General features: G+C 37.6%; 1 protein-coding gene across 2 annotated transcripts in view; it reads left to right on the forward strand.

The window, feature by feature from the left end:
* The window catches only part of FGF12 (fibroblast growth factor 12), a 536,490-nt gene that overhangs the window by 168,240 nt on the left and 348,192 nt on the right, over positions 1-20,058 (forward strand). Inside the window, exon 1 of one of the 2 annotated variants that reach the window (XM_017672439.3) lies at positions 16,546-17,199. The exons of the other annotated variant lie outside the window; for it this stretch is intronic. Within the exon in view, the coding sequence (XP_017527928.1) occupies positions 17,109-17,199 (91 nt within the window). The 5' untranslated portion in view covers positions 16,546-17,108. Of the gene's footprint in view, positions 1-16,545; positions 17,200-20,058 lie in introns of those variants that run through there. 2 annotated transcript variants of the gene reach the window in all.

A 20,058-nucleotide genomic window follows, 5' to 3' on the forward strand; every position in this document is an offset into this window, starting at 1 on the left:
AGGAAGGACGGGTGCTTCCGTCATCAGGCTTTATGGAGAACTGACATTTGCAGTGGCTGTGACAGAGTTTAATAAACTAGAAGACATACAGAAATTGTTCTTGGCAAAGAAAGAAAATGAGCAAAGACTCAAAAGTTCAAAAGTCTGTGTCCAAGTAAAGCAAGTGCTGGGTCACCATATCCATTATCTATAGTTTCTAAATTCAAGAAGCCCTAAAACCTTTTTTTCTTAAATTTACATCAACCCTGACCTGAATTGACATGACGCTGTTAATAATTAGTATTTATTCCACTTATAAGAATATTCTAGAATTTGCTGCAGAAATTAGTGTTTTTGTATAGGTGCTGCCCTAACACACAGAATTTTTGCCAATATTTTATACATTTATAGTATTACTTAAAAGAGATTACCACTGTATGCCCTCAAAACCTGAATTACAATACACACCTAGCCCCAGGTGTTTCAGATAGGACTGTGACCTGAACTGATTATGGATGAAGGGATATTGTAGAAACTACAGCCAGACAGCTACATGAAGATTGTGCCGGTTCTTGAATACCAAGTTAAAGATGTTGGAAATTCTACTTTAGGCTGTAAAGAAACCAATATAGGTTTTTGAAGTAGGGAGTGAGATAGAGTATCAAAATCAGTTTGTTTTCCTGAACACACACTATTTTAAACTCGTTTCCCCAAATAATTGTGGAACCTGAGATATTTTCCTTTGAGTAAGATAATGATGTCAGATGAAATGCCTGTTGGAAATAGATATTTACACCCATCATTTGCTTTTGTTTCCTTGTGAAGGTGTGTGGGAGAAATATGGTTAGAAAAAGCAATTTCAGATTGTGTTTTTGGTGTGTTAAGTGTCATACCAAGCAAATATGGTCAGGGTTTGATGTCCCTAAATGACTTTGCTTTGAAAACGCAAAAATTGCTTCCTGGAAGAAAACAGCAACAACAAGCAAAACCCACAAGAAATAGTAATTTATTTCATTCTCTTTCTCTTCAAAATTATTTTATTATAATTAGGTTAAGAAAATTCATTGAAAGATTAAAAATAGCGAATGTGTGTGACAATAAGTCTTCAAACTCTGCCATTAGAAACAGGCAGCAGAAGTTTGGGAATAAAAAAATTGACTCTGGAATGTACCCATCTCCGATTTTCTTTCTTAGAATATCTGGTCAGTTAGTTGCTCACTCATTTTTCTCAGGATTGTAATAATTGATTCCCAGGGACCTCAGGACTCATTTAATTTTTATTTTTAAAATGTCATTTGAGGGACTGGAAGCAAAGGTAGGCATATGTAATAAAATAAATTTCAAAAAGAATATTGGTAGCTGCCTTAGAGATATTATTAAATTCACTTTCTAGTAGTGGTATTTCAATCCCTAATAGTCTGTTTAGGGAATCAGAAAATTCCATCCAACTCATAGTTTATGCTTTTCCAGAAAACCTCTACATTTGACTTAAGAAGAACTATGAATAATAAGAGCATGTTTACAAACATTTTATACCTCTCACTAGAGTCCAAGGATGAAGCACACATACTAGACCATGAAAGTTATTTTTGATGATGTAACCTCGAGTTATAGACTGAATATTTGACATTCTTGTAAGTTTAAAAAAACTCACTTATAAAAAATAAGATGTTGATATTTTTAAAAACAAATATTTATTTCTGATTTTAAAAGTATTTAATATTAATTGTAGAAAAATTTAAAATACAAAAACTTAGGAATAGAAATTGATGGTAATATCTACTGAGTATTTTAATGCTCCTCTGGCACCACCCCTCATGCTGTACCTATATTACCTTAGTTAAACCTTACCCTAGGATGTATTATTGTTCCCATTTTATATAAATAGAAATGGATGCCTAGAGAGTTAAGTGACTTGCACAATGTCATAATGCCAGTAAGTGGTCAAGCAGACGTGAAGCCCAGGATGTCCAATTTCAGAATTCAGGCTTTGAACAGCCGTGCTCTCTGCCTCCATCAATTGCCAGTAACCACTCAGTAGTCACCTAGAAAAAGCCAGTTACACTTTTGCATATATGCTTTCAGTCTTTTTTTGCCGTGTGTATACATTTTTAAGACATAATTGAAATTCCAGCACAGGCTGTTTTCCACCTTCAATGTTGGTCTTTTGATAGTTGAACCTATTAATTAATAAAGTGGCTAAGGCATGGTCTTGGTACTTGCTAATCCAGAGTACCACCCTGGTGCTGAGTGTCTATGTGGCTTACTTGGATTAAAAACAAAAACCAAACAAAGATCACTCTCAGCACAAGCAGGCATCATGCTAACACCTCCTCCTAGGCAAGAGCTGCTTATATTCCTCAGCTCGAGGTGTCAGTGACGGCATCCAGCATGTGGCGAAAAATGGAAGGGGGACTGACTTTCCAAGTTTTATCTTCATATCCTTTCCTTTCCAAATATAAGAACCCAAACATTGTTAATAATTTTGAAGTTTCAGAATACACCTTCAAGAATGATATTTTTATTTGCATTTACAGATTATAAATTTTAAATACAGGAATGGGCAGTGGGTGATATATAAATACCATGTCCTGATTTAGACAAAACAAAACGAAGTCTCTTCTCAAATGTCCTAGTCCTTGTTAAGCAGATCACAGGTCATGGGAAGAAGGAGGCAAGAAACTCTTACTCCTGGAAAATCTCTAAGTACCAAGCTCTGCATTAAGCATCTCCTTTTCCTTTTTTTTGCCCCCAGTTTTGTTGCCACAACAACTCTACAAAGCAGGTCATTGGCCTCATTTTGCAAATGAGGAAAATGAGGCTCAAGGAGTTAAGAAATTTGTCCAGGAACACACACAGCTGGGAACTGCTAATCCTGGGATTCGAACTCAGGAATGTACAGCTCTGAAGTCTCTAGTTTCCTGTGGTGTCACCGAAGGGTTTGACAAGCATAATCTTAAGTATTTGGAGTGGACTTCTGTCCAAAGAGGAAAGGCAACTAAAATAGGAAGAGAAAGAGGAAAAAAAATTAGTTTTGTAGTTGTACAACATGTTGCTGCATCCCAATTATTTTTCTTACAGAATTTTAAAAAATTGAGATATAATTAAGATATCATAAAATTCATCCTTCTAAAGTATACAGTTGAATGTGTGTGTTTTTTTGTATATTCATAAGGCTCTGCAACCATCATCACTATCTAATTCCAGAACAGTTTCATCAGCCCAAAAAGAAACTCTATTCTCATTAGCAGTTACTTGTTATAGAGTCTTGATGAAGCACGTATCTTCAAAACCTTTCTTCCAAAAAGCCAATTTTCTTAGATTCTTCTCTCAAGCAAAAAGGGTTTAGTTTTTTATGTAGATGTAGGCAAAAAGCTATAAAAAATAATCTCATATAACATATGAGTGATTTGCTACTGCTGAATAGATCTTTAAGTATTTTTAAGTATAAAAAGGATCATTAATGGAAGTTTCTCAAAAGTAATCAATGTCAACAAAGTCCTCCTCCCCTATCACTATCGTATTTACCACCATTTATTAAGCATTTGCTCTCTGGCAGGCACTGTTTGAGATACACTATTTTATTTAATTCTGACAACTATTAAGTATTGTTAATACCCATTACATTTTGCAAGCAAGAAAAATTAAAGTTTGGAGAAGTGAAGTCACCTACTAAGTGTCAGGGGTGAGAAGTAAACAACAGGTCCTGTTTGACTAGAAAGCACAAGTCTTAACCACTGAGCTACCAAGTAAAAGGAAATGGTCAAAAGGGACCATAGATCTAAAATGAAAGTAACATTTGCATCCAGATGGAAAATTTACACAAGCTCAGGTTACCTAATGCTAGTTCCTGGTTATCCTGATCCCAGTGATGCACATATCCTATGACTGGATTCTTAGAGTAGATACTTGCATAAAGCTATGAAAACCAGATCTTCCTGGTCCTTCCATTTTTCATTATTTGATAATTCAACTATCAAACCAGAATTGGAAACAACTGCAAAGTCAGGGAGTCTGAGACCTTTCAGATTGGTGCTAAATAGAAACCTCTTCTCCCAGGTCTCTGTCTGTTGGTCTCCAGGATCACTGTACTAGTGTAGCCATTGAAAGGACTCAAAATGCTGCTTTTCTCCTCTTCTTTCAAGACCACCTCATTTATTTTTATTATACCTGAAACTATCTGGCAGGTGTGTCACTGATTTTTCAGGAAAGACAGGAAACATGACATATGTTGCTTTTGTATAGTAAGTGCCACATAAGTTTAAAATAAATTTGGTTAAGGCATCGTCTGCAATGACCTTTATGATTAACTCATTCTTGAAAGGAGCAAAATCATATGACTATTCTGCAAGTTGGGGTGAAACTTTCAGTTCAGTTCAGCAGCTATTTATTCACCATTTCCTCTTTTTTTTTGAGCAGAGTCTGTGTATGGAGGAAGATGCTAGTGGTGGTATTTCATGATGAATAAACCCTCAGAATTGCCATGAAAGGGAATAAAATATGTGTGTGTTTGCAGTGAAGAAATACATACAAAGCATATGCCTAACTAATTGTGATACAAGGCATGATGTGATAAGGGCCTCAGCTTTTCCAGATTCCTCCAGGTAAATTAACCCAACCCCCTACTCTAGACAAAATAGCACCATGTACTTTCTTCTTCTTTGCATCTATCACACTTGCAATGCTTTGCATGATTATATAGCTGAATTTTCAATGGTACTTTAGTTTCTTTGTAACTCTATCAGTATAAAGGCTGTATGTAACACAAATCAGAGATAACTCTGAATGTTCCAGGCTGAGAAATATGCGTGAGCCCCAGAGAGGGGCATCTAACCCGGTTAGGGAAAGGTTCTTTGTGGAGGTGATACTGGACCCAATTTTTAAAGGATGAATATGTATTCACTGGGAGAAGAAAGAAGGCAGCATATCCAGGCAAGGGGAACAGCATGTGCAAAGATAAACACACGTGGAACAGCAATGCCTCAGGGATATGTATAGAATTAAGCTCATATAGGGAGATGGAGGAGGATGAAGCAAATCCTATCATTTCTAGTTTCATACCATTGTGGTGTGAAAAGATGGTTGATACAATCTCAATCTTTTTACATTTATTGAGGCTTTTTTTTTGTGACCTAATGTGTGATCTATTCTGGAGAACGTCCCAGGTGCACTGGAGAAAAATGTGTATTCAGCTGCTTTGGGATGGAATGTTGTGTATATCTGTTAAGTCCACTTGGTCTAATGTGGTGTTCAGGGCCACTGTTTCCTTATTTATTTTCTGTCTGGATGATCTATCCATTGATGTAAGTGAGGTGTTAAAATTCCTTAATATTACCGTGTTGCTATCTATCTCTCCCTTTAGGTCTGTTAGTGTTTGCTTTATGTAATTAGGTGCTCCTATGTTGGGTGCATAGATGTTTACAACTGTTACATCCTCTTGTTGGACTGACCCTTGTATCATTATGTAATGTCCTTCTTTGCGTCTTGTTACTTTCTTTGTTTTGAAGTCTATTGTGTCTGATGCAAGTATTGTTACTCAAATCATCAAGGGTCTTTGGACTGAGCTTAAATTGTTAACTTTATTTCGAATGCTTTGAAATATTTCTGAAGAACAAAGCCTTCAAGGATTTGCATTTGGGGTGACTATTTTGTCAATGTGAAGGCAGAATTGAAGCTAGGTGGGCTGTTCCATAAGGGTATTATAGTAATAGGCAGGAAGTGATGAGGACCTGAAAGAAGTCAGGAACAAGGGGGATGAGATGTTAAGGAAATTATCTCTAATAGTCTCTGACTGTTTGGGGTCAGTTAGAAAAAGGAGTCTAGGGTGGCTCACAAGTTTTTGAATTTGGAAACTGTAGATAATGCAGTCTTTTACTAAAATGTGGAGCTCATCAGGTTTGGGGAAAAGAGTTATAGATTTGTTGCTTTGAAGTACTTGTGAATCATTTAAGTGGAGTTTTCTAGGAAAGCTTGGAAACATGTCATTAAAGCTAGGGAGGTCATAGTGGAAATATAACCATTAAATCTGGTCAGCAAACACAAATCCAGAAAGTCATCAACAGTTGAAGAAATTTAATACACAAGAGGATGCTCAAGAAAAGTAAAGAGAGCAAAAAGACTAGCAGCTGCAACCCTGGGAACTGGTAATCCTTGGGGAATGGGCAGAAAGAAAACTGTGAAGTTAATAGAGAAGTTAAAAAAAAAAGAGGAATATGGTGACCCTGAAATCAAGAAGGGTTTCTTGAAAAAGAGTAATCAATAATTTTAATACACATGAACACTGTTTTATGTATAATTCGGACAAAATGTATCCATTGCATCTGGAATAGCCCAGTTTATGGTGATTTTATAAGAACTTGAGTGGTGTGTTATGGGCAGAGGCAGTATTCAACAGGTTTAGGGAAGAATAAAATGTGATAAAGTGGAGATAGTACATGTAGACTCATTTTAAGACATTTGTATGTTTACAGAAGGGAAGAAAGGATAGAAAGACGCAGAGTCAAGGGAAGCTTTGGAAAATTTGACATGAGGCTCTTTCTTGGTACATGGGAGCAGCATTCTTGGCCTTAAACTGTTCTGCACAGGCGCAAAGATATGCATGTGTGCATATTTGTGGATATATTTGTGTATAAAAGGGGCTAAAATATTCACTCTCCAGATTACCACATCTCCATTAAGTCTTCAATATAACTCTAATCAATGGATCCAGTTGGCATTTTGTCTCCTCCCCCTTCCCCGATCCTAGATCTACAACCACTTGTACTGGGTTCAAGCTCATCATTATGAGTTAGCCCAAGCCAAACGCTCAGACTCTCCCATGCCCTATTCTGACAGCTGACACTAATAAAAACCTCATAGTTTACTGTAAAGGCAATACTTACTTTTGTGGTTGTCGGGTCTTTAAATGAATGGGACGCCCTCTACTTCTGGAAAGCAGACAATTTGCAGATAGAAAATCAATTTCTAAGAGAAAAATGCTCTGAAATCATTTCTATGCACTTTCTAAAATAAATTTGTACTTTTGCTATTAAAATCAGAAGCAGCAACACAGTGTTTTGTAGAACACCTGGGAGGTGGCATCCTGAGTTAGAGTCTCAGCTCTGCATGGAGCCATGTGACTTAAGGGAAATCACGGTCCCCATTTTTGTCTTCTTCTCTGTTAAAGGATGGGGCTAGATATCACCTGTCTTGGTTTGATTTATGCTGAAATGTTATTCCCTTAAGCCCTGAATAAAGTCATTCCACAAATTTTCTTTTCTTACCTGTCTTCGGAAAAAACTCTGTTCTTGACAAATGCCACCATACTGGAGTGTTTTCTATCCCCTGCTCCCCTCCCAGACAGATGGAATTGCCCCCTGTCATTCTGGTTCCCACAATAGTTCTCACAGGCCTCTAGCTTTTCAACATTATTTGTACAGCTATCTGTTCTTCCCCATGCCCTCTAGATAGTGAGGTCACTGAGGGCAGTGGTTGTCTTTATAATATGAAGTTTGTGCTCCGTACAGTGAGACATGCATTGAATAGAAATTAATTTAAAAAAATTCATTTACCTGTTAGACATACTATATAATATAAAATGTAATGGAATTTTTATTTATCAAGAGTAGATAATGTGAAGCTAAAAGGGATTGGTTGAATCTTTATTCCAGGAATTGAAGGGGTCTTTATTACTATTTTGGTGTCTTTAATAGTCAGGATTGTTGCAATTCCATGAGGGCATGGGGGAGTCAGATACAGCTCATTTCAGTCGTAGGGTAATAATAACTATTTTTCCAAATGTCACCTAAATTTCAGACCTTATTTTTTAAAATGAGTACATAATTTAAAATTAAAGTAGGAATAGTATCTCAGATTTATGGCACTTTGGGCTCTTCCCCTTTATTTCATGTACCCACTTTATTTTAGAGGAGAAAGCTCATCATGCCTAAATTCCTTCTGGACCAATGCTCTGCTGAACGGCACTAAGAAGGTTATGATTCTGACTTAAGTCTTCCAACTCTCAGAACACCTACACTATACCCTTTTAGCAACTTGGAAATTATGTTTCTAGTTCTAGGGTCTCTCTTTCACTTTCTGTATTTTAATAAGGTTTAGTAATAAATATTTTTAACAGAGAAAATAAATATATTTAACTTTTCTTTAATATATTATTTATTTTGGAGAGGTAATATATACACATAATAAGTTTTAAAAGATAAAACTGGAATGCAATCAAGTAAGTCTCCCTCTCTCCCATTTTTCCCCTCTATGAGATAACAGTTTCTTGTGTACTTTCTCAGAAAGTCTATGAATTTATAAACATGACAGAGCTGAGACTCTGTATGTACATTCTTTTTTCTCTACCATGCAAATTGTAGCATTCTCTAATATTTTTAAAGCTTGTTACATTTATTAATAAATTTCAGAGATCCATTTCAATACATACAGCTGCTACATTAAAAAAATTATAAAACATTCTTTTGTAGGGATGTGCCAAAATGAACTAGTTTCCTAATCATGGATTATTATCATTAGTATCAAATAGCATTACCAACAATATTGTATTGATACCTTGTGCAATCATCACTAGTTGTGCAACTTTAGCTGTAAGTTAATATTTAGAAAAGGCATTTGGGAGAAGTGGCTTTTTAAATTTCAGAAGATAGAAACAAATTGCCATTCATCAAAGCTTTCAATGTGTACTCTTATAAAGAATGTAGGAGTTCCTATTTCCTTTATATTGTTTCTAGTACACTGAATTATCAGACATTTTTATCCTTGAAATCTGAATAATTGAGAAGTGGTATCTTAGTATTGAATACATTTGGTAGCTCTCTTATTATGAATGAATCTTACAGCATTTCACTTTTCAAAAAAATGAATTGTATCTCCTGCATAGCTCATATCCTTATTTCAAAATCTTTGTCATTTAATGTACAGTTGCAAAATTTTTTCCCACAATGGAAAATCCACAATAGAAGTTTGCACTTTATTTCATCAATATTTAATAGGCATTAAATTTAATATTAAATGTTAATTTGATCATTTCATTCCTTCAATATTTAATAAATTATTTATTACATGCCCTAAGTACTATGATTTAAAAAAAGGAGGCTACAGATACCTAAATTTGTAGGTAAAGGGGTTGATAATCTCTATATCATTCACTCATCCAAAATACATATGCACAAACAGAATTAAATAAATCCTATGGTATAGGAATTATAATGTGCTGAGGTGGCTTTACAGAAAGTTGTGGTTAATTTGGGGTGGAGTGGGAAGACACCAGAGCACATTTCCCAGAGGGAGCACTGTGGCCCTAGTGGTAGCTCTGAAGGAACATGTGGAATTTTTAGGGTCAAAGAAGTATACAGGTGATAGGAGAACACCCACTTGGTACTGTGCCTATATTTCTGTAATGCATTTTGATTATGATAAATATTGTTTCCTTAAAATCAGTAAGTATTAGCTATCTTGGATTGGTTGATTTCATATTTTTCACAATACATGACTCATACTTGGCTATCATAAATAAAAACATTTTCCTTATATTTGACTCAGATAATGCACAGTTAAAATTTTATTATAGATTACAATCTCTGCATTTATTCAAAACAATACAGAATGTATACACACCTTTTTGTAGTATTGCTACAGCTTGTGTTATAGTTCTATTAGACAAAATGGAAATGTCCAATTGCAGCGTCAAACCCTGAAGTACTATTTATTTGAAGACTGGGGTCAGAGGTGGGGAAAATTAGAGGAAAATGCATGGCAGTCTTATTCATTAACTTGAACCCAGCAGGTTTATCAGAAAAGTACTGTACAAAATAACATTATTCTTTGACTGAGTTTTTGAGTCTGGTAAGGTAAGACGTACCTGTGGTTAACTGCCCTGTATCTAATAGTGATGTAATGGAGCATAGGACAGGGTTGTAGGGAACTATAGAGGCTGAATTCTGGGTACTGGTTCTTTTTAAGGTAGCAGAGTTCATTCTTTAGTGGAGGCAGAATCTATTAAGCATGGCTAGAAAGTAAGGTGGTAATATTTACTAAGCATTGGTCATTGTATATTTAAATGGGAGGTATCTCCAGTTCAGCTCAACTTTCTTAATCTGTCTGAAGCTTTTCTAACTGCTTACATCCCATTCTCAAAAGACAGAATGAACCACTTCTTTTTTTTGTACCTTCACTTAACTCTGCAGTTCTACCAATACCACAAAGCTGTGTTTCATTTATAGTTTACATATCCCTTTTCCTTTTCTAGCTTTTTAGGGCAAGGAGTTAGTTTTAGTTCTAAATATCTGTGGATAGGGTGGTTGGATGAGTGAATGGGTTAAAAGATATCTCAAAACCTTATACCCTGTTTCAGTGGCAATCACCATATTTTGAACTCCTATTTCAAAATTTAAAAAATAATAATAATTTAATTTCAGTGCCCTCCTGGTGGCAAATATTGGTCTTTTAAAGGTGGTTTTTTCCCAAAAGAAAATAGGAAAATGACATGAACAGGCAATTTCTCCAAAAAATATAAGCTGTCAGGTGAAAGAATGTTCAAACTTTCTTATAATTAGAGACATGCAGATTAAGAGGACATTACTATCAAACAGACAAAAATGAAAAAGGGGGGCAATATATTCTGTTGATGAGGCTGTGGGGAAACAGGCACTATCACATATTGCTTGTAGAAATCCAAATTCATACAAGCCTTTTGAAGGGAAATCTGGCAATATCTAACAGTACCTGTACACCCAGCATTCCCATTTCTAAGAATCTACCCTGAAGCCTTCCCATTTCTAAGAATCATTTGTTGGAAGAATCTAATCTACCCTCCAATAGCAAGAAAAATAATATAGAAATAAATATGGATGCATATACATGGGTTTGTAGAGCCTAGTAGCAATGACACCCCAGTAACAAAGAGTACATTAAGCATGCAGATTTTGGTTCCTAAATACTAGTCTCCAATAAAAAAATAGAAATCACTGGAGAATTGTAGATTCCAGAGCTGGGCCAGGAAATATGAAAGGTAAACCCAGAACATCTTATAATGCTGGAAAATTTAGGAACTGCTCAATGAAACCAACCAGAAGGATCTCCCAATGGCTAAAACTGGAACAATCTGAGCCATAAAATGAATAATGATAGTACAGGGATTATGACTCAGATAATAAATATCCATGAAGCTATCTTATATAAAGAAATAATTGAATAAATAAATAAGTGAGAGAAAAGGGATGGCTCTTACAGGAAGAATTCCCCTGACTGTAGAAGGAATGATGGAAAAAGAAAGTCACTATTAGGAAAAAAGCACAATAGTAAATGCTGCCAGTGAGATGTACCAGTGGATGCTAAAATGGAGGTATAAGGGGAAACAATATATTAGCATAGCTTCAAAAAGTTTCTTCCTCAAGACATTTAGCAACACTAAAGGAAAAAAAATAATTTTACTGTACAGAAACCTAGCAGACACAAGTTTAACCAAGTGATCCATGTTCATATCACTAGCTGACATCATGTAGCCCTTGAAAATGATCTACTGAGAAGGATACAACATTGCTTCTGTGGCATTCTTGCCAAAATGAATAACACAAGACTAATCATTAGAAAGCATCAGACAAATCTGAATTGACAGACATTCACAAAATAGTTGACCAATATTTACTAGAAGAGTCAAAGTCCTGAAAGACTGAGATGAGAGGTGGAGGGACTGTCAGAAATTAAAGGAGACTAATGGGATACAACTAAATGCAAGGTGGATCCTGGAACAGAAAAAAGGCACAAGGAGAAAAAAATAGTGAAATTTCAATAAAGCTTGTAGTTTGTTTAATAGCATGGTACTGGTGTAAATTTTCTGGTTTTGATGATTGTACTGGTTATGTGAGTTAACATTAGGAGAAGTTCGGTGAAAAGTATACGTGAGTTCTGCATTATTTGGCAACTTTTCTGTAAGCCTAAATTTATTTTGAAATTAAGAAGTTTGGAGAAGAAGAAGAAATAGAAGAACAAATAAAAAGAGTAAGAAGGGGATGGCAAATAAAATACAGATTTGCTTTTTTTGAGAATAGTTAAAACTTATTTGGACCACATATTCATTAGCAAATTAAGTTAGTTGCTAGTGACTGTTCTCGTCACATTATCTAATGAGATTGATTTTGTTGCTATCTTTGTTTGGGCTGCTATAACAAAAATACCATAGACTGAGTGGCTTCAACAACAAGCATTTATTTCTCATTGTTCTGAAGTTGGGGAATCCAAGATAGAGCACTGGCAGATCTGTTGTCTGGGGAGGGCCACTTCCTAGCTCATAGATGGGTGTCTCCTCTGTGTCCTCCCTCACAAGGTGATAGGGGGGAGGGAGTTCTCCAGGGTCCCTTTTATAAGGGCACTAATCCCATTCAGGTGTGTGATGCCTGTATCCCAAAGGCCCCACTTCCCAATACAATGGGTGTTAGGATTTCAACATATGAATTTTGGGGGGATACAAACATTCATTCTACAGTAGTACAGAAATACCTGTCAAAATTGGATTTAAAGGTATTTCTAAGACATGAGATACAGGCTGGTTTTTAACCCTCAGTCAGCGGACTACACACAGAACATAGAACAAAGATACTATGCAGTTATCATACTGGTTTTGATCTTTTAATTTATGTGTTGATTTGGTTTCTTTGTAAAAATAAAGTTGTTTCCATCTGACATACACTTTGCCATTAATATTCAGTAGTCCTCCCTTATCTGTGGTTTCAGTTACCCCTGTCAACTGCAATCCAGAAACAAATGGTGCTCCTTCTGACCTACTGACAGAAAGACAATAGTTGCCAAGTGCTAAATCACAATGACTAGTCATTCACCTCACTTCATCTTATCACATAAGCATTTTATCATCTTGTAACAGCACAAGAAGGGTGAGTATAGTACAATAAGGCATTTTGAGAGAGAGAGCACATTTGCATAACTTTTTTATAGTATATTGTTATAGGTATTCTATTAGTTGTAGTTAATCTCTTACTGTGCCTAATTTATAAATTAAACCTTATCATATGCATAGTTTATAAACAGGTATGCCTGTATAGGAAAAAGCAGTGTATATTTGTATAGGGTTCAGTATATCTGTGGTTTCAGGCATCTACTGGAAGTCTTGGAATGTATCCCCTGTGGAAAAGAGGGACTACTGTACTCATTAAGTTTCTGGGCCTGGAAAAATTCTGAATATGTGATTACTGATTCAGTGTAGGCTTCCAAGAAGATAAATACACTGATTAACTGCACAGCTGATGCCAAGAGTCAACAGATCCCTGTTTAATATTAACCGGAAATATCTTTGATAAGTCACCACTTAAAAATCTCAGAACTCCCTCCATACAATTACTAATTCCTACAGGCTGTGAGTAAATAACTCTTTATAAAAAGGAAAAGTTCAGAGACTAGGAATTTAAACAAATTCCCCTGTCATTATGTACCAGATTTCCCAGTCCCTCTCAGAAAATGATAAATTATTTAATTTTGAAATCATACTGGTGATTCATTTGCTAGAATTGGTCTAAAGTCTATTAAAAAAAAAAAGAAAAAGAAAGATGCCTACGTTTAAAATTCTTCATTAGAGACAGATAACGTAATTTATTATATAATGATATATCCTAAATTTAAAACTTAAAGATGTGATTGCCAGTAAAATCTTCAATATGGAATATCTTATGAAATAATACACAGCAGGAAATGTGAAAGTTTTGCTTAAACTAAAATGTGCACTTTCCTACCATCCATCCGTTGTACTCCTGGCTTTTACTATTTATTTTGCTCTGTCTTGTTTTTCGATATTTTGGTACATGTAAAACTGCATTCTCCTTAGTCAATGATTCTGTAACACTTCCTATGTTGACAGATAGTAACTACACTGGTGGGGGTGAGGATTTCATAATATGGGTAACTGCTGAATCACTTATTGTATACTTAAAACCAATATAAGATTTTATATCAACAATAAAAAAGGCTTTCTCCTTAACTACAGCACAGGACACTTTAGGACGACTATAGCTGTGTGCCTACTGTGGAGCAGGGTGTCACTTAGAAGTCACTTTAACAAGCATGTGCACTGAAGTCTTGATATGCATTAGAACCTTTATTTTTTTTTAAACTAAGTCTAAGTAATAAAACTTCAGTGATCAATTACTTTTTAGACCTCCTTTGATCAAATGTCCATAATATATAGTAAGAAAATATTTGGAATGAAAATGTTATGTGCTTTCTTTAATCTAAACTTATCTGGAAGTTCAGTAACAACAACAAAAGATCCATAAGTATGATGCCCAGTTTGTTTTTCACATGGTGTGAAGACCCATTTCCTTTGTGGTGGACACACTTGGCCATGAGAATCACCATGAAAGCAGCTTAAGAACAGTAAACCATGTGAATATTAATTGTGACAGAGTTGGCTTTCTTGCCCTGCTTTCTAAGAGTTTACAATCTGTTGAGGAGACAGAAGATTCACACATAAACCACTGGATAGTCTAATAAAAGAGCCACTATGTTAGATCATTAAGGATCACCTAGAAGCCAGGGTAGTTGGTAAGAGCACTTTACTTTACAGAGCTAATGAGAACCTTCAGAGAACTTGCATATGTCTCACATTGAAACAACCTTGCCAGGTACATAAAGAGGCTCATTATAAATGTGAAAATTTATTCTCCAGAGGTCCTTTGTGTTTTAAAATCACACATGGACCTGCTTGTTCTATTAAGTTCCTTGAGGGTAACCAGGGTCTTATCCTATTCCTTTGCCATTTCAAAGAATGGCATTTCTCTCAAAGTAAAGAAACAGCTCTCAGCACTGGGTTCTAGAGTAGCAGAGCTCTCTGGGAAAGCTCTCTGCCTCTGCTGCAGCATGAAGGACTATTTTTAGATGTTTTCCTTTTACTAATTTTCTCTCCCTCCATGGGGAATTTCTATGGGTAGAATCCCCAGATGAGCCAAGTTTCTCACCAATTCTTGCAGAGACCGGAAAGACAAAGGCCACGGCCCAGGTTGCCCAGGGACTTCAGAACCATGCCATAAAGACAGTGTAGTGGACTTAGCAAGATCTTCAAGTAGCTTGGAGCCCTCAGAGCTTTGGCAATCCCACTGAACAACAGGATGAAGAGGTGACTGGAAGGAAGGCCTGGCATAGCTTCTTGAGTCTTAGAACCACCCCAAATGCTCTTGCCCAGGGATCAATTCTGAAGAGTTAGAGAATGTGGAGCCAGTGGTGGCTGTGCACTCAAGAGGCCCACCAGATGTTCTGGCTTTCTTCCATCACATTTGAGAGGAAGGAAGCTTCCGAAAGACTTTTTCTAGGCAACTTCAACCTTTTAGGGAGCATCACAGGAAGTGTGAAGGGTTAGCCTGGAGCACAGAACAAGGAAAAACTGCTTTATTCCCTGCAGGGAAGAGCTAGCTAGCCACCTAGTGCTTAGGTGGCCTTGGGACAATAAAATAAGTTTTTGGTTTAATGTCAGAGTAAACCTTCTAACAGGTTTTGTGCAATGAACCACCTGCCGAGCTGGTGAGTTCTCTACCACCTGAACTGTTCAAGCAGAAGTGCAGACATTGTTGTGGATGCTGGCATTCATCAGAAAGTGAATGCGATAAAAAACCCTACCTAGGGAGGCTAAGTGATAATAATTGCTAACACTATTACAGCATTTACTTTATAGCAAGTGCTTTTTTTTAAACCCTCAGAAACGGGTATATAAGGTAGATGCTATTACTAACTCTTTTTTAGAGATGAGGAAATTGAGACAAGAAGAAGCTAAGTAATTTGTTCAAGGTCACACAGCTAGTAGGAATTTGACCTTAGTCTGCTTGTCTCCAGCTTCTGTGCTTTTAACCACTTGCCTATTGCTGTGTCTTCTAAAGTCCCTTCTTGCCCTGAGATTCCAGGTAGGGTGGAGTCTGGTCTCACTGCGAGCATTTCTTTAAATGCTTCACTCTTAAGACTTCCAAAAAAGGCATTGATGGCTTCCGGAAACAAACAAAGCCAAGGGGGTTGCTGGAAAAAAAAAAGAGAGAACTTTAGACCAACAGGGAAGCTTGCCGGTAATCTCTGCGGTCAGTTGGCAGAGGCAGAGCCTACCGGAATATCACGCCTAAATCAGGCGCTTTTGTTCCCAGATTTCCCGCCTCATCCACTCCTCCCTCATTACCTCTGGCTTTGCATTCTGGCCTGCCTGCTGCACACTCCGCCCCCTTCCCAGTGCACCTGTGCTAAGCTTTTCCAGGAGAAAGCAAGACACTGAGACAACCGCGAAGCTGCCAATTCTCTATTCCACACCCTCTGCCCTGTCCTGATTTCCGGAAGGGGATAGTGACGGTCAGCATGGACTGTGACTTACCCAAGGTCACAGAGCCGCGATCAGAATATCCAGGTGTCCATCTCCCACATGAGTGCTCTGCCCACGCCTAGGCACACCTTGGTTCTCAGCGCCCGCACCCAAGAGCTTGCTTTATTCCACATCCCCGCCTCCCCACCCCCGCCGCCCAGTTCCCTGGAGTCGCTTCTGACGCTCGGCAGCCTCCAGGGTCCAGAGCTTCCTGCGGGCGCTTCCCTTCCGCCGGATTCCCACGCCGGAGTCCCCTCGGCCCGCGCGCAGCCGGCGGGAGCGCTGCCTTCCGGGCTCCTCGGCGCCGCCCGGGGCCCCGCGCATTCCCTCTCCGCGCTCGCCCGGCGGGGCACTGGGGCGGGCGCGCGCCCACGGCTCACCTCCAGACGCCGGGAGCAGGAGCTGAGAGGCCAGGGCCGACGCAGGACCCTGCCCTCGTCCTTCTGGGCGCCGGCACCTGGAAAGGGGCACCGACCCGCGGCGGCGCCCTCCGCGTAGCGGGTCCACTCACCGTCCCACTCGCAGACCAGCCGAAGCCTCCGGGAAGTCCTAAAGTGTCACGTTCGAGCCCACTGAGGTGTGGCCGCACCTCCGGCTACCGCGGGGGCTCCCGAACGGCCCTCTCCCCTCCTGTGCCTGCCCCGCTCCTGCCCCGCCGAGGTGCCAACTGCTCTCCCTCTGGGAAGCGCACACCATGCATTCGGGACCCGGCTTCCAAAGACAGGCCGCTTTTTGGTTGGACAATTAGCGGAGGTGGGCGGGGAGTTGATGAACCCCACACGAGCGCTTCTCCATGAAGATTCTTGAGCTTTCTTTGAAGAAAGGAGTGCATATGCTGCAGTGTCTCTGTGGAAGGAGCCTGAGGTCCAGCAACAGCCTAAGTGGTGAGAAAATGTCCTTTCCCTAGCCCTGCAAATGCCTCCCACCCCACCCTGCCCTCCTCTCCGCCTCCCTCCCTGCTCTACTGAGCGCTGTAAGTGGTGGAAGGAAGGCGTTTCCTTACTGGGGCGAGGTAATGGCCCCGCCGCAAGTTCTGTCCTTGGGTGTGTTTTGTTTGTTTTTGTTTTCTAAATCCCTGAAGTCATCAGCGCTTTCTAGAACCTTTAGCTCTCGCCGAGTTCCTGAACTGGAACCCGCGGGTCTCTTTTAGAGGGGTGCATAGTGACCTGCTTTCTCACTTCCTCGCGACTCTCTCTCCTTGTGACTTGAGAGGGCTGCGTGCGACTTGGAGTTACTCAATGTCTCCGACTGAGAAGTTGCCGGTGCATTCGACAGAAGAGGGGACTTTTAAACAGGTGGCTGGCGAGGCAGGTATCTTTTATTTTTTCTTGCTTTGTTTGAAAAGTAGACATCTGGTCACATCGTCAGAGTACGTTTTGCCCTGGAGAGCAAGCAATTTTTGTCCTGGGTGCTGAAACATGAGAGGTTAACGATGGGTTTAACCTACCAGGTCCCTCAGGAAATGCTCAGGGAGGGAATGAAAGAAAAGCAGACCCTTTTAATGACCTGCGATATTAAGAAAAACGATTAAAAATTTTAATGAAAAGAGTAGCAATCTAAAACGGAATGAGCGCGATTCTTTTCTGTTTAAGTATTGCAAGTGGTGTGCCCTTTCTACACATACACTTTCCATTGTCCATGTCTCTTTTTTTAGGTGTAAGTTTGCTTTAAGGTGATTATGTCTATTAATCTTCCAAGTGCTAATCTAGTTTTTGTCGCTTTGGTATTCTTTTTACAAAACGGGGGTGGGGTGTGAAGAGAGTGGGAAGATTCCCTTATTATGTCTAAACAATTTTTGCCCATAAATTCCAGATCACCTTAATGTTCAAAATGTTAAAATAGGTCTTATGTTTAAAACTTCGTATGTTATTCTGAGGATCTGATTCATTTGATCATGTACCTATTTTCACCCTGTTCTGGAGCTATGAAGATTGTATTTGGAAAGATTAGAATATATATAGGTTCCATTCATTCTTTCTAAAACTGACTTTCTGGTTACTCACTATTCTAAATGAGAAGTAAAATTATTTTAATAGAGTGATTAGATAATTTAATTATATGTGAAATATGAAAACATACTCTTTTGAAATAAAATCAACAAGACCTCTTTCATTCATACTTTCCCTTTCATTCCATTCAAAAGTTTATTTAAAACATTCTTTTGCCACTATATTTATAAGTGCTAAAAGGTGTCAAGCTGATATATTCTAAATAATATGCAAGATGCTGAAGTTTTGTTTTGAAAATATTTATTTCAGAAAGCCAGTGAAGATATATGTTCATATTATTTCAATTTTCCTTGTCTACATTAAATAAAACATGAATAGATTGTAACTTGGATATGTATTTCCTAGATGTGAAAAATTTTAAAGTATGCATGGTGTGTAATAAGACAGGCTGCTACTGCATGTAAAAATAGGTAACAAGTTAATGTACATGCAGAGCCAACTCTCAAATATTGAAAGGTCCAAATAGAAGTGATAGCATATGTGATGAGGCAGGGTAGGTTGTTGCAAAACCATGAGACTTAAGAGTCAGAAGACCTACTTATAAACCAGTCTTAATAAAATCACTAAGAATCTTTTTTAAACTCAGTATTTTCAACTGAAAAAAAAATAGAAATAATGATAATTCTAGCCTGGTTCCTATATCTCATTTAATCATATTTAACATATGATCCTGTGAAAACTGTTGCACTGCATATATGCATTTCTATTTAGTGGAGTAGTTGGCTATTTTGGGGAAGTATTGCTCTAGGGGATTCTTTTAGAATGGTATAGTCCCAAGTAATGAAGATGAAGGTTCCTCACACCCTTTCCACAGAGAGATTTAATACAGAGAGTTACTAAGAAACTGTCTCTGGAAACTATATTGTTTTTGTTTGAATTGTAGCTTTTCTAGCTTATGATCTTGGGTAATATACATGACCTTGCTGTCCCTCAATTTATGTAGAAAAGTAAATTAGTATGGTAATAGTATGTACTTCATAGGCTATTGTAAATAATATATGAATTACTAATAGCTAAAGATTTATTGAACTCTTACTATATGCCAGGCATTATTCTAAGAACTTTGAGTCTACTGTATACAACATGCTCAGTGTATTTTAGATATTATTATTACTGTATTCCATTTTAAAGTGATTTCTTTCATGTGACTTGTACCAGTAGCATGACATCATAGCAATTCTGCATGAAATGCTTTTTGCCCAGTGTGAGAAGCAGACTGAGGTAAATACATCAGATACATTTTCATGGAGCAAATTTAGAAAAATACAGCTGGAATGCACAATTTTAATTTTTTGAACTTACCTAAAAAGAAATACAATAATCTTTTAAACCACATCAGCATGCAGTAAAAAGTTCTATGCTAGCTACTTCTTCTCATTATTTTGCAGTTGGAAAATTAAGGGCCAAAGGAGAGAAGTGACATAATTTGTTATAAGAGATTAAGAGTTTCTCCTAATGTATTGGTGAACTTTCGGAATTGTAAACATTTAAATATTTTATTTAGGTTTTATTGAACAAATGGAGATAAAAATTTTAAAAAATCATTGCTAACCTTTGAGTTTCTTAGTATAATTAAAATGTTTTATTGCTCTTGTTTTTCCTCTGCAATATAAAATATTAATATCTTGTCTAATTTATCTATTACTTTGATTTATAAATCTTTTGTACTTCAGGAGGATGGAGATAGCATGAGCTATTAAGTAGAAAAAATCTTAAACAAGGTTAAGTGGATTG

The sequence above is a fragment of the Manis javanica genome, chromosome 3 (assembly GCF_040802235.1).
Source record: "Manis javanica isolate MJ-LG chromosome 3, MJ_LKY, whole genome shotgun sequence".
Lineage (NCBI taxonomy): Eukaryota > Metazoa > Chordata > Mammalia > Pholidota > Manidae > Manis > Manis javanica.